This window comes from Scatophagus argus, chromosome 15, assembly GCF_020382885.2.
Source record: "Scatophagus argus isolate fScaArg1 chromosome 15, fScaArg1.pri, whole genome shotgun sequence".
NCBI lineage: Eukaryota > Metazoa > Chordata > Actinopteri > Scatophagidae > Scatophagus > Scatophagus argus.
The window spans coordinates 8292631-8315300 of record NC_058507.1 but is presented as its reverse complement, the minus strand read 5'-3'; the positions used below and the strand labels follow the sequence as shown (position 1 = coordinate 8315300).

At 40.5% G+C, this 22670-nt stretch overlaps 1 protein-coding gene and 1 long non-coding RNA gene across 4 annotated transcripts; one reads left to right on the top strand and one right to left on the bottom strand.

The window, feature by feature from the left end:
* Window positions 1-1493: 1493 nt before the first annotated feature.
* Window positions 1494-6535, bottom strand: col10a1a (collagen, type X, alpha 1a). Its single transcript, XM_046413787.1, has 3 exons — window positions 6432-6535; window positions 5911-6055; window positions 1494-3986 (listed from the first exon to the last, which is right to left on the bottom strand). Exons 1-3 carry the CDS (start codon window positions 6435-6437, stop codon window positions 2152-2154), a joined length of 1986 nt encoding a protein of 661 aa, XP_046269743.1. The 5' UTR covers window positions 6438-6535; the 3' UTR covers window positions 1494-2151.
* Window positions 5442-21331, top strand: LOC124072377. Of its 3 annotated transcripts, none has more exons than XR_006845490.1 (4): window positions 5442-5772; window positions 5926-6099; window positions 10204-10305; window positions 19660-21331. It is a non-coding gene; the product is annotated as an uncharacterized LOC124072377 (long non-coding RNA). The 3 variants fall into 3 exon arrangements; XR_006845491.1 differs by lacking the exon at window positions 19660-21331 and adding an exon at window positions 14697-15437; XR_006845489.1 differs by lacking the exon at window positions 19660-21331 and having other exon boundaries at window positions 5445-5772; window positions 10204-11227.
* Window positions 21332-22670: the final 1339 nt, after the last annotated feature.

Genomic DNA, 22670 nt, shown 5'->3' with positions numbered 1-22670 from the left:
CACACAACAGACAAGACATGAATCATAAAGTGACACAATGGTTAAATACAGCTCCTGATTGCATGGTAGTCCACAGCTGTACCAGAGGAGAGTCCATGATCACATACAGCAGATCGTTCACCTAAGATTCCCTCCAATGTCAAACCATACAGTATCTATAATGCTTTTAATATCACTAATATATATGGAGCAAAAAACGTTTAAAAGACACATGTCAAATATCATAAATGCATTCGGGAACTAACTTTGCTTTGTTTCACAGGGCGTATCAGAGGAAGACCCTGAGATTTATTTTTCTGTCATACTAAGATGGCGTATGGTTTGACAGTTGAGGAAATCTTGCTGAGTGTGTTTATACACGCACACTACCAGCATAGCTGTGGGCTATCATGCAATTATGGGCTATATCTTAGCACTGTGTCACTTTATGATTGATATGTACTGAGAATGGTCCTTGTGACCAAAATGTCACAGATTTATAATAAATCAATATTGGATTTATGTTCCACATCTCCTTTGATAGGAAAATAGTGCAGTTTAACATTAAGTTACATTGTAGATTAGGATGCAACATAGAAAAGATCAGATTATAAATTATGATATTTTGTTACAGATTAAACTTTGGTCCATGACAAAGGGCTGCTTACTAATATAGCACTGCAAGCAGATTTAAGTGTTAATAAATGTATGGTATTTGTCGGCAATCAAAACTTCTATTTTATATTATTACAAATATACTTTCATACTTTACTATACTAGTATGGAAGCATAGCTGTAATACTAATAGTAATAATTACTATAGTATGCCCCGCGACCCTGACGGATAAGCGGTAGGAGTTAGTTGTTGTTCAGTACATGAATAAACACTCAGATCTTCTTCCAGTAATAATACAGTATGTTAAACAAGTGAAATGAAAAATAGGGACTTCAGGTAAAGTGTTGCTAAATGTCTTATATTAAGGTGTTGCTTCTTATACTTACATAAAAATGAGTATCTGGCAGAGACTCGTGAGAATAATCTTTATGATGTGTTAGTATATTTTAGGTCCCATAGCTCCAGGAATGGTCCATGTAACTATCTGTGGCTAATATGCTATATTCTGGAGCCTTTAATCCAGTGCTGAACAACATCAAAAGTTAATCTTATTTTGTGAATTACTGCAAACATAGCTGACAGCCAGATGGAAAAATAAGCACACACAAAAAGCTGAAACTGGATTTTTAGTCACCTGTGCTGGAAAGTAGCCACCTCTGCTATGGTTTTATTGATCTAGATAGCAAATCACTACCATCCTGAGGGGCCATTACTCTGTAGCTCACCCCAGTACATTAGTGTGGAGGTAAAGTTTTCTTTAGGCCATAGAGGATTCATCAGGTTTCATGTGCAATGCTTCACTGAAAGCATTCGGTGTAACTGAAGACGAGTGTAATTGTCCAGAGGAAACTCAGTAAAATGCTTGTAATGATTTAAAAAGTCCATCTGAGACGAAACATTTATTTAGACATCTTTTATTTTGGTCATTATGCTTTACATGACATAATGCATGTTCAGGGATATAACAATGTTGCTGGTAGCTTGTGTTTGTATGACAGTATTCTGGTGACTCATTGTAACGGTCAATTTGACCATTACCTTTTCACAATATTCAAGTCACATACAAAGATAACAGTTACAACATGTTGCACAGAAAGTATTGATATACTTTTAATAAGATTATTGGTCATTCAAACAAAAACAAGCAGTTACAAAAAAAAAAAAAACCCAAACAAACAAACAAAAAAAAAACAGACAAACAATTAAGAATCACCAGTTGAAGTCAGTATAAAAGAAACAGAGTGGAAAAGAAAAAAAGTCAGGACACAACACAGTTGTAACACCTCAATTTCACATGCTGTCTCCATTACAAAAGCTCACTGGTAACTTTGTGGATTGCTTTCCCCATCCCTGATCACCTGTTTTCATAAATTAGTTTTCCTTCTTCTAAGCACCTATTTCCTGTAGTTTTCAAGTCGAGATGCTACTATTCCTCAAAGAAGGGTGAACTGCCTGTCTGCTTGGTTGAGGAAAAAAATAACAGGGAGTTTACTTTAATTTGAGAAATAGATTGCAAATTTAGTTGGTTGACTTTTGGGAACCACTGTATCAACGTATCACGTTGAAGCAATGAGGAACCCAGAGAAAGAGCAGTGGACATTCTCGGCAGCAAAGACGCCATTGGCCTCATCATCAGGGATCTGCACATAGACTGTGTCCTGCTCGTCAAGCAGGAGGACAGCACTACCGGACATCTGGTCCAGGAAGCCCTTGTTGTACTCATCATAAGTGAACATAACAGGCTGGCCATTCTTGTACAGAGCCACCAGGGCATGAGCACCATTGACATGGATGCTGTAGGAGAAATAGTAAACTCCAGGAATCTGGCAAGTGAAAATGCCACTCTCAGGGTCATAATGATTCTCAGCATTGTACACTATGTGGTCAAACTTTATGGGGGAACCAGCAGAAGGGTAGGGGGTGGTCAGAGATGCAGTGAAAGCAGACATGGGGGACTTGACCATAATCTCGCCCATTCCCTTGCCCTTCTCAAACACAACCTCACCAGGAGGACCAGGGGGACCGGGAGGGCCAGGTTCACCAGCCTCTCCATCAGCACCAGGCTCACCAGGCTGACCAGCAGGACCCTGGGGTCCAGGGACACCCTTAGCAGCCAAACCAGCAGGGCCTGGAGCACCAGGGAGACCTGGGTGTCCCTTAGGGCCAGTAGCACCAGCAGGACCTTGAGGACCAGCGGGTCCTCTGGGACCTGCAGCCCCATCAGAACCAGAAGCGCCTGGCTCACCTGCACGGCCAGGATGACCTTTGGGTCCAGCAGGGCCTGGAATACCTGGGGCACCTGGGATACCTGGGGCACCCGCATTACCCTTTTCACCTGAGGGCCCAGTGGCTCCTCTGGGTCCAGGAGGACCAGATGCACCTGTATGACCCTGCTTGCCTGTGAATCCCTGTGGTCCCTGATCTCCCTTGTTTCCCTTAGGTCCCTGAGGTCCAGTTGCACCTGTGTCACCCTTAGGGCCAACAGCGCCAGATTCGCCTGGGAAACCTGTTGCACCCTGAGGTCCAACAGGACCCATAGGGCCAGTTGCACCAGTAGCACCAGTAGCACCTGTATAACCTTGCTCACCCTTTGCACCTGTGGCACCTGTGGCACCTGTAGCTCCTCTCTCTCCCTTCTCTCCATTTGCACCTGGCTTTCCATATCCGGGGACTCCAGGGGCACCAGGGGCTCCGCCAGGTCCTTGGTGGCCCTTGGGGCCAACTGGGCCAGGCAGACCTGGGGCACCATTCTCACCTGGTTTGCCTGGGATACCAACACCTGGGGCACCAGTGTGTCCCTTAGGTCCCATTGGTCCCATGGAACCTGGGGCACCATCTCTACCTGGGCTACCTGACTTTCCTGGCTCACCGGGGGCACCTGGCTTTCCTGGCTTTCCCACACCATTTGCACCTGGTTGTCCAGATGGGCCCATGGGTCCTTCAGGTCCGGTCTCACCCTGAGGTCCAGGAGCTCCCACTCCTCTATCACCCTTAGAACCTGGCAGTCCAGGTACACCTGGATGTCCTTTCAGGCCAGGCTCTCCTCTAGGTCCCATAGCTCCAGGAATACCAGAAGGTCCAGGCTTGCCAGTAGCAGAGAGGCCTGCGGGGCCAGGGCTTCCAGGAGATCCAGGGGCTCCCCTTGGTCCCTGAGGGCCAGGAGCTCCAGTGTCTCCCTTCTCACCAGGTGCTCCATCACTACCAGGTTTGCCAGGTCCACCTGGGGATCCAGGTTTGCCAGCAATGGAGCGACCAGGGGGTCCAGGAGGTCCTTGGGGTCCTTGGGGTCCAGGCAGACCCTCTGCGCTCTCACCTGGCTCACCGGGAGGGCCTTGGGGACCCTCAGGGCCAGGCTCACCTGGGGGACCAGGTTCACCTGGCACTGACACCACTGTGAAGAGTGAAACAGTGATCATCATTTGTACCAATAAAAACAAACCGACAGCAACAACAACAACAAAACATCTCAAAACAGGTGATAATAGAAACGGGCAAAGAGGAAGTACTCATCAGCAACTCATTTGTATGTGTTACATACAAATGTCACTATAGAAGTTACACTTGTAATATACTGATATGATGTAGGACTAAAACTAAAATAAGTAAGTAGCATTTGGACCAAATATATTAAACCTCTTCAGTTTTTCATTGCATTGTGATGTAAATGTGACCCTATAGTCTACGTATCTTATTCAATTGTATTCATGTCCTAGAATACCTGATTCAGTTTCTTCACTCCCACTAATTATATGCCACTCAAGTGACAAAAAGTACGAGAAGGTGGATTTAATGGCCAGTTACTGAGTGTGTGTGAATGAATTAGTTTTGGAAGTTTCTTGCTGACTAACAACATGGTTGTTCAACAGTCGCATGTAAAAAAAGCAAAACTCAAGGAAAATGTTCAAATTAATTTTGCTTATACGTTGCTGTTGTTATCACAAAAATTATTGATATATTAAAAAATAATTTAATTTTATCCTGATTCTACAATATTTGACTCCTTCGGGTTATTCCCAGGAACCAATCCTGTAATTTTGAGGTTTGATATGGTGCTGATTCACCAGTGCAATTTTACAAATCTTTCTTCAAACTTGTAGATCCTTCAAAACTAAATGAAGAAAATTGTCTCTGCTTTGTTTTTTAAATATATTTATATGATCAATTTCATTATTTATTATATAGAAAATATACAAAATAAACTTAAATTATAATTTGTTTTAAGTTATACATTTAATTGCTATTTTTTTATCCTTTACAGAAAGATCTCTTGCGACTTTGTTTATGAAAAAGTAGGATCTTTTTTTATTTGCTGCCTTAATGTGGTCACATGTGTTTGGGTGTAAAAGGCTCACTCCTTGGCTAACTGCAGCTGAGTTTGGATAAAGCCAAACAGATGTTTCTACTTCTGTGTGAAGTGGGCACACCCAAACCAACCACACTGCTGGGTGACTGGACTGTAATTGTCAGAGTCAAACTAAAAATAATACACTAACAGCTATTTTCACAAATAAAAATAGCAATATGTTGATTCACACAAAAGAAACAAAGCTCATATTTTTATCAACATTCAAGACCACATCATAATTCAAATCTTCAAAATGTAGTAAAGCTTTTAAGTTTCTGTCAGACTCTGAATACACTAGAAATATATATCTTTTTTATGCAACAGTTGCAGCTAAAATGACTAAAATATGTTAAGTCAATAGTATTCCTAAAACATTTTGCTCCTCAAAAATGTTGCATTTCAAACAAAACAAAAATAATAAAAAAGCAAAAAACACGACTGATTCCTCAGAGTTGGTGATCATGCAAAGAAGATTTTTAAGAAGATAGTTAACAAGTCCCAAAGTAAATTCACTAAAAAATGAAATTCAGTATTCAGTGAATACAAGGAGCAACAACCTCAGTCAAAAGTACATAACATGTAAAAGAAACTCCAGGGAAAACGAAAACAGCACACTAAATCAGTGTTGTTTATCAAATCACAAAACTAAATGGAGTGGATGTGATTGGAGAGGCATGCACATAGTTGCAGCCAATCAGAGCACAAGGCAGTCCCAGAGCAAGGTGGAGCTCTCGCTTTTCAAAGTAAAGTGCAGCTGGCTGCGGCTAGCATCTGCTCATGCTGCTGTTTGCCACAACAAAGATGCTCATTTACTAGCCTCAAAGATTCAAAGGTAAGGCTGGACTGTCACAAATGTTGCTCAACTAAGAATCATCACTAGTGAAGAAAATCTGAGTTCAGAGGCAACTTTTGTGAAGACAAACTGTGTTGTCAAAAGGGCTTTGTACATTGTAGGAAACTGTTCTCTTACCGTGGCTCTTCACAGAGTAGGGCTGGTACTGAGGGGCGGCCTTCACCATCTTCTTCACCACATACCGCTCCCCATGGGCTGCAGTCAAGGCCACCATGAGGAGGAGGATGCTTGCTACTCGTAAGTCCATCTTACAAGGTCCAACCTGCAGGGGAAAACAAGGAGACAGTCAGCACAAGCACTCTCAAGGTACAAAGTATCAGCAAGCTTTCTTGCTGAAGTTATTTTGCAGAGTTTTAAAAAGTTCTCGGCTAAGTGTACAGACATCTGAACCCAAGCTCGGAGGACTTTAAGTGAGATAGGATAAGGTTGGGAAACCGGGTGGAAATTTCAATTTCTGATTGAGTCAGAGCATCCTGGATTGTCCTGCTGGACTCTCTGAATATCACCCAGAAAGCTCTAAGCCAGCCAAACCCTTCTCCAGCCTGCCATAGAAATAACTCAAGGCCTAGACAAAGCCTAGATCTCAATTATGCTCCTCCAGAGATAGAGCTGTTCGGAGGGGGAGAGAAAACACGTACCGGCATCCAAAGGAGGGAAAGTCAGTCTCTTCAGCACCAGTGGTCTCCTGGTGCTGCTGTATATCCTTAGGGTAGGAGCACAACTTAGGATATGCTGCTTTCCAGTACAATGATGTGGGTATTTATACCATATCTACCCCTCACATCATTAAAAAAAAAAAAAAAGCCCCCACCACGCAAGTACCTCCCTCCTCAGAGCTAGGCTGTAATTAGCAGACAGATCTGCCCAAAGCGGGCATGTCACATCAGGGTGCCTCCATGTCTTGAGTATCCAGACACATGATTATCACTTATTTCAGTCTTCTTCTAAACTAGAAAATAATCATGTTCAAAGTAAAAAAAAAACAAAACAAAACAAAAAAAACCATAAGTAAAGAACACAAACAATGTCTACAGGAGGAATAAACTTAATCCAACAACATCTTTACATTTTCAGTACTTTGACGCTCATATTTACAACATTTAAGTAAAAATTTTTTATGCTCACGGTATGTTTGCATTTATGAATGTTTATAAGCCCACCTGTTTAAATATGACAACGTCTGAAAATAGTCAAAAAAAAACCCCCAAACAACAACACCAGATTTGTAACGGCACCTGTGTAGTTTCACAAAGCTTGCATTGAGGATGTACAGTACCAGACTCATCTGCAAATTTGCATGTTGTCCAGCCGGCTGGCAGACTCCCCTTTACCTTTCCAGACTGTCTGGGCACCTACACCCCAGCCATGATAAGGTAAACAAGGGAAATGGTGGGGAAAGGTTTTCCAGAGTGTAGATGAAAGATCCTGCAGATTTTAGTCGCCAAGATTGAAAACAAATAGTTATGTTTATTCCTGGTGTAGTCCTGTCATTTAAAGGATTTATATGTTTTCATATATTTAGCGTTGCACATTTCCTGGGTATTATTTGGTCATTTTGGCTTATTGGAGACAAAGTGACCTTCACTTCAGCCTCTATTTCAGGAGGAACACTTTTTTTCTTAAGTTGTGTATTTTCGTAAGTGTTTCACCCTCGAAACAGCTAATAAAACTATATAAGGAGCCACTGGAAAAGACATTTGGGCTTGTTTCTGCGCTGCCTTGTGAATGCAGCCCAGTGTGACACATCCCTCATACACAGTACTGATGTTTGGACACCAGAGGGCAGGTTTTACTCTTGCACAGCACCTCTCTGTGGAGCGAAGTGATGATGGTGGTGGTGGTGGTGCTGCTGAGATGGGGCCATGCTGCTGTGGTCACTTGTTATTTTTGGTCCCCTGCATGCATATACATCATCAAAGGCTTCAGGCCTGTACCTACAATTACTGCTACTTTCTGTCATGAAGTTGTATTTCCCCAATCAGCTCTATCCTCCTGTATTATCCTCCCTCACCCTCACCCTCCACCTTGCCTTGCTTACTTTGAGATCCTCCAGCTGTAATTTCTCAATTTCAGCCCGGCCACATAGGAAATGCATACACCCAAATAATCACATGTTCTCAAACACACAAGTAGCCCTAAATGTTGTGTAGGGTACCATCTCTCATTCTCCCTGAACATAAGGCCATTTATGGTCCCCGTGTTCTTATAATGTACATACATACTGCTGACTACATGCGTATGTTTGCAGAAAAGATGATGAGTCATCTGATTGAGGACTTCACCAAGTTTCTATATGAGGTGACTATAGAACACGTGTGTGACAGGCATCTTTCACCAGGGGTATAATTAAAGATCCTCCAACATCAAGCTTGTTTGAACTTTTTTTTTTTGGAAATTAGACCAAATTATCCGCAATTTTCCAAAGTGCTACCTTGCCAGGGTTATAACACTTAATCAGGTTTGGCAAGCATTGTTTAAGTTTGCTTTTCCTGTCAAATAAAACATAATTTAATTTGTGATCTTCATCTCCAAATGTTTGAAACTCTGTTCATAACCGAGACAGGAGGGACGGATGGCAGTAAGGTGCAGACTGACTGTCTGAGGCTGTGTGATGATAGAAAAATGACACTTTATGTTTGCACGTGCAACAGGAGGATCATTTTTGTGCCAATATCGTAAATGCAACTCATAATTTTTATTTTGATTGCACATGTTTGGTCTCGCTTTATCAGCTGAGCAAAATCACGTTCATTCAAGTATTCAGTAGCAGAAGTTTTCTTTTCGATTGGGTTACTGATGAATTGTTCCCTGTACAATTGGTTTTGGCATTTTATGGCCATGCTGTATTATTTTAAAATCTCTTTATCCTTGTGTCCCAAGAGGAGGCCCAGCTATGCCAAATTTAGTCAAATTTAGATGAAATGACAGAGCAAGAGAGGGTGGAGTTAGGATTTTATATGTTTATAGGTTCAGATGATTTCAGTTTATTTATGTTTTTTCAAACATTGTGCTGCCAGCGCCAAAGAGGTTCTCTGTTTTTAGTCTGATGTTCTGAGAACAATGATTCATCTCTACATGCATAAAAAAGCAACAACAACAACCTGAATCTGCATGTAAGCCTGTTAAGAAGCAGACACAATCATGGCGAGCCTTGGAACGAGAGTGTACTTTGGCTAGAGGAAGACTTGAATTAACAGTGTAATTTGGATGTTGTTTATAACCTAACAGCATATTTTTTGTTTTCCAAACACGCCACTGCGCTCATTTGCAAAGGACTCAGTGTCCTTGTGCTTATAGTGGCAGAATTGAAGGCTGTGAAAGTACATGGCAGAGCTCTCTTTGCTCAGCTCATTACGCTACCACAACAGCTTGATGTGGTCGCCAGGCTTCATTGTAATAACCATTAGGCATTACATTAACAGCCTTCAGACCAAAGGCGGTGACGTCGCTTTGCCCTTATATTGTAGAGGGACCCTCACTGTAAAATGCCCACATGCTTTCAGTTCACCCCCTTGTTATATGACCTAAAACACTTTTACTGAACTTAGAAGAAAAAGAAAATGGCCAATTATGAACAGGACACACCCAAAGTCACTGCGAGCATGTGAAAGCGACACTTTTATGAACTTTAAATTTTGGCATTGAAAGTAAAATTTGGCATTGAAAACAATCCCTAAACTGAAAAAGGAAACACTGACACGCTTGTATTTGGAAAAAGTTGTAGTTCAGTTGGTTTTCAGTTTAGACTTCCTGTCACAGTTTGGCGTGGAGAGGAGGGGTTTGTGGGGAGGGACAGCAAAAGTGTGATTTACATATCTGCATATTAATGAGAAAATGTCATACAGCACCTGAAACTCTTTCTTCCTGTCATGGTTTTTATGTTAGCTGTGATAGCTATGGTACCCAGCCTCATTCTATAAAAAAAATAAGATCTTTGAAAAACATGTCAAAATACAAAAAAATGTACATTTTAAGGTTTGTTTTTTATTTTTCAGTGGTACTTACACAAAAGTGTTTCGATACCAATCTGTCCTCTTCATACCATTTTACTTCACTAAAATTGTTAATGTAGGACCTCTCATTATAATAAATTTTCACAGTACTGTAGCGCTGCTGCTTTTCTTTAAGTAAAAGCGCTGAGTGAAAAAACAATCCTGGGAAGCTGTGACAGGGCAAATATTCTTTGACCCCTCTGCAAAGGATGTAACCTGGCATTTTGAGGACCCGCTGGTTGTTCAGGCCTTCATCCATATCTAACAACAGCCCATAGATTTCACTAAATTCCCCAGAGTGCGCAGCTGGACAGCGTTGCTGGCAATGTTAGTGATGTTTGTGCTTGTACTCAAAGATAACAGTGTTTGGAAGAAAGGTTTTCGCATTTTGTCTGTTTTCGCTCGCTCCACTGCCCAGGAATTGATGTTTCTGGTTTCCTCGCCATGCTGACCGAGGCTCAACCCACACCCAAGAGGAGAACATAATTGGCAGTTGATGTAAGGGGACCCGACCGAGCACGTGAGTTAAGCAACGGCTAAAGATACACCATCACGGCTGGGATACAAATTTAATGTTTCAATAAACTCCTTGGACCACTAAGAGCTACTTTAAACTTTATGAATGGCAGACTTGACGGGGGCCCTTGTGAGTGATTGGTGGGCAAATTACAGGGTCCTGAAAACAAACATGGACTCAAATGGAGCCGGAAGTGTAAAAGTAACTGAGAAATGATGTCTGGGAGGTCACCAGTTTGAAATCCCAGAATTGCAGGAAAATGGGGGAGGTGGATGAGAAAACAACCGTTGGATGTCCTTCAAGAACTTCCAGGTGTGAATGCATGTGGCTGCATGAACAATGTGAGACAGTGTGTTCCTTGCAAGTTGTCCTGAGTTTTAACAAACAGCCAGACAGCGCTAAGGCGTGTAATTGTGTAAGCACATGAAATTTACTATGTAATGAAGTTAGAAATATTTGGCAAATTGCGCTCACAGGCTGCTTGTGAGATTATCACAGTCTGCCGAATGTGGCTGCTGTCTCACATACCTCTGAAAGCGCGAACTTGCTTATTGCCAGTCAACCAAGTGCTGCTTTATCTCGACTGTGAGATTTGATTGTTTCCATAGTTCAATTTGCTGCAAGTTTATTTCAGGAAAGGTCTGAGTCAGCTGCTAGTTTGAGGAAATCAGAATTTCAGAGCAGCAGCAGCCAAAAACTAATTTAACAAGAAGCAGTCAGCCAGACAGTTTATGGGGTGCTGCAAAACAGCACTTGTGCACACACTTTACTACAAAGGTAAAAAGTTCAGACATATATAGTTTTCATTCTTGCTTTGCATTTCAGCAAGGAAAAAATCTTTTCTTGTCATTCATTCCATTATAACTTTCCACTGTTTTCTGGATCTTCTGGCCTTGTCTTCAAAGTTAGAAAATTCCCAGTCAAACAGAAGACAGACTACTCGGAGTATCTGCTTATTGTGGGATCATTTAAAGATATCAAAGTTAAATAAAACCACCTTAATGGGATTTTCAGCACTTAAGTGTAGGTGGCGCACTCCTGTATTTAAGGATAATGACTAATCCGCAACATCAAGCCTGTGAAAATTTCAGGTTTCACTGTCTGTATTAGACAGCGTCAGCCATTTCACAACAAATGCCAAAAAAAAAAAAGAGTGGAAAAGAAGTGTGGAGAGGTGAAAGACAGGAGGATGAAAACGCCCAGTTCTCTCATTGCAGAGCAAACTGCATTGGAGCAGGGGTGGATTTATATTTGACTTGTCAGTTCATAATTATATTTGACTTTTAGCACACACTCCAGCAAGATTGTGTGTGGGGAATGACACTTTCTGTGCCTGAAATGCAGAGTGACAACCAAGAAACAATGTTTATACAACACAATGTCACTTCACATTCTGGAGCAGATAGTTAACACAGCACCATAATGACCTGTGGAGAGACAAGACAAGTGTTGTTTCTGTACACTATGTTTGTTCCCAGCCAAGACTGTCTCAAAATAAATGCAGGAGCTAAACTGTTAGTGAGTGCCCACACACTTCACATATCTTTGCTCATGGTGTCATGCCGAGACATGACTATGGAAAGTTGGAGTTTTAATGTACAGTACATCCACAACAATGTGGACATGAGGAGGTTTGGAGGTTTGTGTTGCTGGCAGATGAATCCTGTGTGGGTTGATACTTTGACTGGAGCCAGAAACGCTGACCCTTGGACGCTGACAGAGTCCACCTTATGTAATGTACACAAACATTATTATCCTGTCTACAATATTAAAGTAATGCTTAGTCTTAAATAATGCAAAATGGTTGAATGGTTGATCTGAATTCATGACCTTTGTTGCCCACTGTTCCAAGCATCCAAACGAATGCTTATTAAAACTCCTCATTTAAGCCACATCCGTAGATGGCTTCACCCATCCAGTCAGTGCACCTTTGGTTGAGTTGTGATGAGTGCTTGGACCCATTTTTGTTTGAATTTGGAAGGAAAATCGAAGCCACTGTACTTGAAAAATCAAGAAAACCAATAACAAATGACACTAGTCTCTTCAAAAACTAAGTTTCATAAAAATGGGGAGTATGCAGGCTTGTTGGTTGAACTCACATGTAACCAAGAAGGCAACATCGTCTATGTCTGTGTTTTTGTTTATTTGACTTTGAAATCTGGGAAAAAAAGTAAGAAAAAAACAACCCCCACAATCATTTGGATGAGTAGCTCACTGCAGATGTTTTGCAGTTTGTTATTGGTAATCCACAGACACAAGAACATCCCAGACTAAATCTGGATGAGAACACACAAAGTGAAGTTTCATTCCATATGGTTTGCATGTTGGTAGCTGGCTTCTTGTTGTGTTTGTTTAAAGGGTTTAGGGGACCAGAATTCATATTTGCAGGATATTTTGAAGAGACAGGCAAAAGGTGGTTCCTGAATGCAAAAATGCTCACGTTGTGAGTTTGTCCAGAACCTCACGTGGCCTGTGATTGTGGTAAACTGCCCGTCACAGCATGGGTCCAGAGTATTTCTTGCCTCCAATATATCTTTTGAAGACCTGTGAAGAAAACCAAAGAGAATTAAACATGTCTAACCACAGGTCATGTGAGACTGTCCCTGACATTTAGACAAAACAAATCTCAAGTTAAAATGTAAAAAAATCTCAAAGGCTAAATTTAAGTTTTATGGACCTTTACTCAGAAATGTAAAGGAAACACAATGAATGAATTTTTGTGCTTGCAGTTCCACAGGATGCTGTGAAATTACAAGTGATTTAAACCCTTTTCACAAAGAAAAGTCATGGTTGAATACTTCTTTAAAGGAGCTATTATACCCACATTTAAATGAAATGAGCTGTTAAAGCCCCTGTTTTCTGAGCAGGTATATTTCAGGATGATGTACAAGAAACATGCACATATGTAATCCCCTAGCTTTTTACATTTACATGCACTTGTTGTGGAAAGGATAAGGCTGAGGCATCTATTGGACTGAATCATGCTTGGGTTTTGTTAAATGATGCGTGTGAGTTAGCCGCATCACATAGATGAAAGCTATGGAAATCCCATTTTATAAATGAAAATCAGAGAAGCTTCTTGGTGGGTCAAGATGAGTTATTTTATTTGTATGAATTCATACCAGCATGGGCTGTTTCCTCCTTTAGATAAAATTCAGGGTTAATGTTTCTCTTAAAGTCGATCAACATACAATGACAAAAATAATAAAAAATGTCCAGGAGGTCTGCACTGCCAGTGTCACAACGCAGAACAAAGAGTTTTTTATATGGACGAGCCAACAGTTTCTCTGTGGGGAGCCTGTTTTACCGTCCTGAGCAGAGCCAAGTGGTCTTAAACACAGACAGAATGTGAGTCATTGTGCTCTGTAATTTTGGCACACTGCAGCTGTCTAAGTGACCACGTCTGTAGACCTGTTAACCAGATTGATCCACATGTAAAACTTTCCCTTCCTCTTAACATAATAATTATAATGTCACTTCCCAGAGCTCTCTGCCTCAATTGCAGCATGTATAAGTTTAACTCCAATGACAGCTTGCTGGAGGATCTTTCTAGGACAGGCCTGATGACTATTTAGGGTTTTTGACCTTCTTTCCCGACAAAGAGCCTTTGTTAATCTCTTCTATAATTCCTGTACCAAATCTCCTTTTTCCTGGATAATGCAGCTACTGTAAATACCATTTTTCCGAAGCTACGGGCTTTGCTTTTAAGGCACAGATAAAGCCTGTAAGTATACGTCTTTCTCTCTGGTGACAGAGTTGGGGATGGACAGTTGAGTCTGGAAGGCACAAGGTGAACTGCTAAATCTGCCCCTATAAGCCTTTGAAGAACTCCCAATTGGTATTTTCTTTCTTAGCTATTTACAGTTCTGTATTTCAAACAAAATCTCCAAATGTGGAAGTCTGAGGTCGAGCGGTGAAGGAAGAGAGAGTTACAGAACTAATACTGGTGCTCTGTTTCTCCTACAGTGTTTACATTGGTCTAGTCACATTCTGGTCAGATCGCAACAGCTTGTGGTTGAATAAATCTGTGGTTGTAGCCACTGCTTGGATCCCAGCTTTTGCCAGACAGACAGGTGGACTCAGTGTCTGGAAACTCTCACAGTAGCATTTAAATGGCAGCAGCAGCTTTCTCAAATGGCAGTCTAATAAAGGGACAGAACATTTGATCAAACATGTTTTGCAAGATGGAAACAGGCCTCACCAACAGACTGCGCTGCTGTGTGCATCTCATTTAGGGAGCCAAACCAGCCAGTTTCAGGAGGCTTTAAAAAAATTAAAAACCGTCTGTTTCTATTTCCACTAATGATTGTTTTTACAATATAGACATTTGAACGGTTTTGTATGTGACCATAGCATCTTTCATATTATTCTGATGACAAGTTTTTGCTTTTTAGGGAAATGGTCACATTTGCCTTCCATTTACTTCAATTCTATGAGAGCAGAGGGCTGAGGAAAACAGCTGCTGGTGGCGAAGCAAATTTGTGACTTAGTTTTGAGTGGAGTTCAACTTTGGTGAACTTTGACAAGTGAAGTCACAGCCTCAACCAATACCAAAGACACGTGTGCGGTCGAGCCCTCAAACAGCTACATAAGAGCACAACAATTTCCTTATGTGTCACTGCACTGCCAACATTCACAGTGGCAGGCGACGGCCATTCGAATGCATTTGCATATGTTTGACGGTGCCCTTCAATGTGCATTCGGTCAATTATTATTTTTTTTTTTTTTTTTTGCCACTTGTGGTGCCTGCGACCACATACCTTATCTGATATGGTGAACGTGTTGTTAGCGGTTGTATTTTCACGCACAAACCAGATGCAGAGACACATTCATGTTTAAGAGCTTCTGGCCACAGTGATGAAAGACCAGTGGCCACTCTCCTTTTAACTATGTCTTGATGGAAGTGTCTGTCTCTTTGTCAGCAAAACGGTCCACTACTACACAATCACTAAGAATAAAAAACACTAACATTGTCACATTTTTGCACTTTTATTAAGATGACAAGACTATAAGGTAGCAAGAATCTCTTGAGATGCTAACTAACTGTATAGCTAAATGCTAACATCAGCTCACATACAGCTAGTGTTAAGCTGCTATGTTTATTGTGATCACCAGCCTGTTTGTTTGCTAACATTTTCCAATTAAAATGCTCTTACTTAACTCTTACTAAAGCATTGAGTTGTATTTTAGGTGCAAAGTGGTGTCCCAAGTTTCCTTAACTTACTGACTTACTGTGCAAAGTGTCACTCTGCCTGCCAGGCTCAGATTATAAAAAATAATTATAGATTACATATACATGTATCCAAGTATGTATACGAGCCTCTTTACCTCACATAAAATAAAACATCATGAAGGCACTGCAGCAATGTGGAGAATCTCTAAAAGAGTGAGAAAAATATACACAGTGGATGAGTTTTCTTTGAATTCATGCAGATATTGTGCTGAACAAGAGTTTTGGGTTGAACTGAACTTAAGGTCATGGTAAATGAAAGATTTTACTCAGGTGGAAAATGTTGGCACTCAGGTATAGGAGAACATAATCATCTCCTGTTGCTTAGTGCAAATTGCATATATTTACTGCAACTGTTTTCTCAACTGATCTGAAATAAGAGATTTAAAAGCTAAATTAGATTAGTTTTGTGTTTGCACTCTTATTTTAAAACCCTCATTTTCACTTTATACACACAGTGTGGAGCCCCTCTGTTGATGGGAGTTTGATCTCATCTATACCTCAGAGACAAGTGGTTTGCTTCATTGAAATTAAGCTAATTATAATCCATGCCTGTACACATGCAGCTACTGTAAGCTATACTTTCACCCACTATTATCTTTCCAAGGTTTCGTGTCTGTGAAACACCCTCTCCAAATTAAAGGTCGGAAATGTGCCAGAACCTGACATTATAAGTCGTGGAGCTTTTTCGGGAGCAAAAAGCTGCCCAGTCTCTCCAGTCTGTCAGTCCATCCCAGTTTGACATCAGCTGCCAACTGACAGCTTAGCATAGTCTTCTTCTCCAGTCTGCACAGGGAGCAGGAGACCTGAGGTGAGCTCCTCCAGACAATCTAAGCTTTCTGCTCTGTGATGAAATGCAGCAATAAACTTTAAATGTCAGTAATCACCTGGGGATAAGAAAAAAAGGCTGGTATGTGCAGTCACCCAGCCAAACAAACACGCTCTTTGTTAGACACGTTTTTCAAAACATACACCTGGAAGGTGTTTTTCAGCCTTATCAAACCATAGCCGTCACAGATAATTAATCAGTTTATTTACCATACACCTGAAGTTTTCATTTGAACGTGAATAGTTTAGCTTTTATTCGTGATTTTAATGAAAAAGGTTACTTATTTTCATTTCCAATCACAAATAGATTGGCTGAATGTACCCAAGACATAAACCAAGTTCAGTGATTTATACTGTTCCCTCCAACGAGTCTTGTACACTCCATGCAAGAATAACCAATAGTATAACACACAGTCAACCTGTTATAATGGGGTATTGAGATAACAGAATATAAACATACACAAATGAACATGTTTACACCTGTTCTATAATGTATTTGGTAAGTTAGCATTCAATATTCAGAATATTTCAAGCACTTTTTGTCTCAGGATTGCAACATGCAGAGCAAATGTACTTCCCCTGGTTTTTTATGGGCTTGAAGAACACACTTATTCTGGTTTACTCATACATATAATAGTGGCTGTTGCCATGGTTTTGTTGCTTCATTAAGCAACATGTTAAGCATACACAATGTTATGTTATAGAGCTTGAAGTTGGTTTTGGTGTTTAGACAATGGAAAGCTTTATTTAGAGCGCTGTGATTCAGCTTGCCGCGACCACAATGATGACTGCTCTTTGATTTACAGCTGTATCTGGACCCACAGGGTTTGAGCATATGCTGAAAGCTAACTGAACACATCATTCAGTAAATAATCCCATTGCAGACAGAGCTCGTGTCTCAGTGGCAGACAGAACCAGACAGCATCTTTCATCAAGAAAATACTCCAAAATTAGCCAATTTACTTACTTGTGCAGAAATACATAAGTATTACTTACAAAAGAAAATGTGAAGTAAAAATAGTCCCTGTGACTAATACGTGGATTCCCAACCTAGGGACTGGGCTCCCTTAAGAGTCATAAGATGTAGCTGGATGGTCATGGGTGGAAAGCAGAAAAAATACTGCTACACAAGTATGAGCCTTAAATTGCTTTTAAATAAAGCATCTAAGAAGTTAAAAAGTTTGTTGGAGCATTTCTTAACCCGCAGAAATCTGAGACAAGGGGCCCCAAAATAGACACTCGGTTTTTGTAATGGTTCACAAGCCAAAAAGATTTGGAGACACTGGTTCAGTTATTCGTTAACACAATGTTTTATACAGTATAAGCTTATCTTATGTCTTTTAGGAAATCTGTTGAACTGAACCTGAATTGATCTCTCAGACATTTGGTGAAATATAAGAATACAGCAATATATTATTGTTGCTATATTGGAAGGATTCAAAAGATACTTAAAAGAGTACTGCACAGAATTGGTATTACACTTCTGTAATATTATTGAACTCACAATGGAGCTTCGAAAGGTGGAACTAGAGATACCTTCCTCTCTATTTCATGCATTCTTCTCCCTTGTCAAAATCTGGCGCTTACATTACCCGCAATGCAAAATGACTGCTGACAGTTCAGTTGTGCTAGTAGTGGCTAATGTTGGCTTGAGCTGCTATCAAGCAGACATGAGGAACAGACTCCAGCTGTCTGGTAAGCTCGTGCCTTTCTGACTAACCCTGTCTTACAGAGATTGCATTCATATACAACTAATATCCAACAGTAAATACACATATAAAGGAAATGTAATCACTATCTGGATTAAGTTCAGAGATAATGTTTATTTGTCTGTGAAACATCACATATATGGCCTATTTTGGACTCAGAGAAGAAGGTGGCTGGAGACTGTGACACCAGAAACCTCTAACATGTCCAAATAAATATGTACCACTCCCAAAAACCAGTAGAAAGACTTTGATGTGTAAAATCTGTGGAGTTTTCTTTAAAAACAGTACAGCAATAAATACACTTAGTTTCTGTCCACAACTGGGACCAAATTACCAGCTAAACTGAGCAGAAATGAAGGACAAATGTAAAGACAAGTATTAGCTTTCCATGTATACTTTTTGGTCAGAGAACATCTTGTACTCTTTGGGGAATGTTCTTTGCATTTTAGATGCAAAGTAATGGTCTTGCGCTCTTGAAATACCCACAAGTATAGGTATGTGTTGGTGCATGAAACCACTATGTGCTGAAATGTCCTGAAGCTTCATGTCAGCTGAGAATCGGACTATTCTTCTGTGCTCGGCAGTAGTTAAGAGTTTATGAAAGACTTAATGTAGGCCTTGAAAAGTCCTTTGTGCGATGTTTCCAGAGATGTTCAATCTGTAGAAATAGAATTATAATTCTATGCTAAAACACAATATACCTCTAATTTGTCTAAGCTCTGATTGGAGCTTTTATTGCTATATATAAGTTTATGATAGCTCATGGGACTTTTCTGTACTAAAATACAGATTACTTGAGATTCCTGCTGCTCCTGTTTCAAGCTTCAAGTTTGGGGTTAGTGTTGGCTTTCATGTTCCCCTTGGGCTTTTACTGCGTGGGTTACAGTAAGTTCAGGCCTAGGTAGCAGAGGCAGAGCATTTTTTGACGGTTGATACCAGAGGGGTGCGGGGACACTTTTAACTCTAACTCTGTTGTGGTGAAGGGTGTGTTCATCTGTGGCCAGGATTGGCGCTAAATGTCTAATTATACGTGATCCCACGTTCTCGACTTTCCCAGGGAACAGTAACAGTAACTTAATGTGACACATACTCTGTAATCACAGTCAAATACCACATGAGGCTCAGTCGTGCAGATGAAGCTCAGAAGCTATCGGGGACCCTGCGGTGCAGAACATACGTCCCTTCTGTGGTTGACGCCTTAATTATGTTCATTTCACACAGTACAGACCATGAAGCCATATTTGTGGTACTATGTTCATCACCTGCAATTTGCTAAACAGCCCTCTTTGAATGTGAGCAACAGGATGCACTGAATTAAGATGTACAAGGAGGAATCTAAATCAGGCCTACTTGTAAATCACGTGACTTATATGTTTACACTGAGCTGTATGAAATAAACTTCTAATGAAAGCTGATGCTATCTTAATTGTTTTCTGGCATGTCGTGCTATTAAAAGTTGATAACCATATGGATAGTGATGTTTATTTGTATCAGTGGGTGTGGAACAACAAAGCAATTATTTCACTGCCAAGTTGCAGTTTCGGCCCAACTTTTAGATTACTCAGCAGGTCTGTTTGTTTTCGTTCCCAGAAACCCAAATGGCCCGCAGATGAAAGGTGCTGGACCTGGAAATGAGACACAAGCCCCAAGATTGAAAAAACCCAGGTGGACGACCACAGCTAGACCCCTTGGGCCAAGCACTTAACTCTCCACCTGAAATTCACTCATTAGAAAAGAACAGCGTAAACACGTGAAGCTGCCAAAAAGGCTTTCCAAAAATGAGCTCTCGTTTTTCATCCAAAATTGAGTCATTAGTTGTACATAGATCATTAAGAGAATGTTGTTTATGGTTGACTTCAGGTTGGAGAAAGAAATGAAGTTTCTGTGTACATCTGAAACCGTCTTTGATATTTCTCCGAGGTGTCTGAGGGGGCGAGCTGAACCTGATGTTTACCTTTTTTAATTAATCCTATCCATGACCACTTAAGGTTGCTCTCCCATTCCTTGCTAATAGAAACAAGGATGCCCTGGCAGAGGCAAGATCACATGATCCTTTAAAATGAAGTTTGATGTTTATAAGCTTATCTGCTTTCTTGCCAAGAGTGGGTGTGAGAAGATTGGCACCACTCACTATCTGTAAGATGCATATTTAACAATTTGATTTATTTTTGTACAAAATAAAAATGACAAATGAGATGACACAGGCTAATTAGAGAGCTTCAGAGCTCGGGTCGGTTACCTTTGGACAGAACTAAAGGCCAGATGTTATTTACACTATAGCTTGCTGATGGGAGTGGCTTTGTATGTACCATACAGACATACACAGTCATTTATCGTGAAAAGCTGTTGAGTTTATTTCTCAAAATGTTTCACTTTAAAGGTGCTGCTTTGAAGTTTGGTTAACTGTGGACAATGCTACAGTGCTAACTTTTCTGACCATGGCCATACTATAATTTACAATACTTATGGAAATAATGTTTTTGCAGTAAGGGTAACTATTCTGGAAGTGTCAGTTTGAGCAAAATTAAAATGTATCTTATCTTCATCAAAAAGTCCAGTCGATAAAACAGTTTTGAACACCAAAAGAGGCAAGCAGGGAGCAGAATTATCCCCGTACACTTGGACTCTCTGTCATACAGTATGATGTATATAACCCATGCCTCCAAGCAGCAGGGCAGGGTGGGTGTCCGTGGTCGCTGTCTCTGCCCTCTGTGTCTCCAGTGGTCCACCCTACACATTTTGACATTCTGCCAAACCCCAAGGTAGCAGGCCATGAAAATGAGAGCCCTAGGAGTTAAAAAAAAAAAAAAGAAGTCATGTTTTGATCATCCTCTTCATCTATTTATTCCCATACTTGTTCTGCTATATCTATAGCATTAGTTTTGCTTGGAAAAGAGGGAATTAAGGTTCCATCATTTAGGTTTTCTGCTACCTTACCATTATTGCTACCAAAAGGGTTACAAATTAAGATTCTCGTTGTGTCTCAGCAACCACTAAGAGACTGAAAAATGCGTCATAAGGGACATGATACATAATTTGTGGCTTTGACTATAAATATGATGCATGATGCAGAGAGAGGCTTTGTGTTTTCATTTTTCCCACAGGCTTTATTAGTGAGGTACCTGCTGCAATTTTCATAATCCTGAGGCAGCATGTGCTCCAGTCTGGTGCCAAAGCTGGAATATATATATCTTCATCTGTTTTTATGATATTAAATAATTCACTGAAATGTATCAAATATTAAAACCAAACATTCTAACCCCTCAAGTTTGTTGACACTGACTTTTCTTCACTTTTTGGTCTAGGCTTATTAAAACCAAATATGTGGAACAGTAATGAAGTAACACTTTACCATAAATTAATTACCATAATTAATCATCAATATCACCTTTTTTTCCCCAAAAGGTATTTTTTAGACAGTAATTAAATGTACATTGATGTCTTCGACTTCAGAGATGTTTAATCCCCTTTGAGACCTCTTATAAACTATCAAAACACACTCAAACTGTTAAAGAAAAAAAAACTCCAGTGAAACTAATCCATGAAGACTTACGGGAATTTGTGAGGGCTAGTGTTCCTTTACCATCAGCACTAATCAGAGATGTAGAACATATGAAAATCCAATGTATTCAATCATGATTTACTGCCTCTGAGGAACAGAGAAGTAATGCATCATTTTCTGTAGCTTCTGTAGCATGTCATCTGTGTGTCTTCAGGACCCCAAACAGAGCATTAGCTGTATCTCTTTTCTATAACTAATACACTAAAAGTCCTCTTCTAAGTCCAAACAAAACAAAAATATGTTAACATGCAAACAATTATGTCCTACAGTCCACCCCGACCAACATTTTTTTCTTAAATTTAGAAAAGTGCAGGAAGTAAATGTTTTTGTTTTCCCAGCTTGAGTCTGTGGCAGCAACACGATGGATATTTATAATGAGAGACCAATGTCTGGATACCCCACCATAGTTTCCTCCATAACTGTTCCTTTTTGCATCCAATCCACTCCCCTCATGTGTTAAATGTCCATCTGGCCGGCACACTGCAGTGATCCAGGGCTCCCGCCTACTCATGCATGAGCTCCATATTTCAAGAGTGTTGCATTTACATGAACAGAAACTACTTATCTGAACTTCTTATAGACAAAGAGAAAAGAAGCTAAATGCACCAGACGTGAAACGTGAAAAAACATTAAAATGCTCCAAACTGGACTTTTGCCGTCTCAGTTTAGGTGAAATAAGGTGTGCTTGTGCTTGTGTACTTGTGTATTTTTACCTTTTTGCTTACTTATGGCTGTTGGTCAACATCAAAGATGAGAAGAAAATATTTGAGGCCCAGTGTAACCGCAGGTTTTCAAAACAACATTGATACTCCCCCAAGGATATCCTTGAGAGGGGAAATGAGCAGACATAATCGTGTCCAGGGGTCCACCCAGTGGTCATTTGTCATCAGGCACGGCCCAAGGTTCAACCAGTCACAGAACAGCAGGCCTCACACTCAGTCCATATTAACTGCGGGAGGCTCCCTCACCACTCAAAACAAGTAAGAAAGAAGGAGAAGAAGATGCTGTGTGTCCTCTCTGCGCTGACACCTTTCAGCAC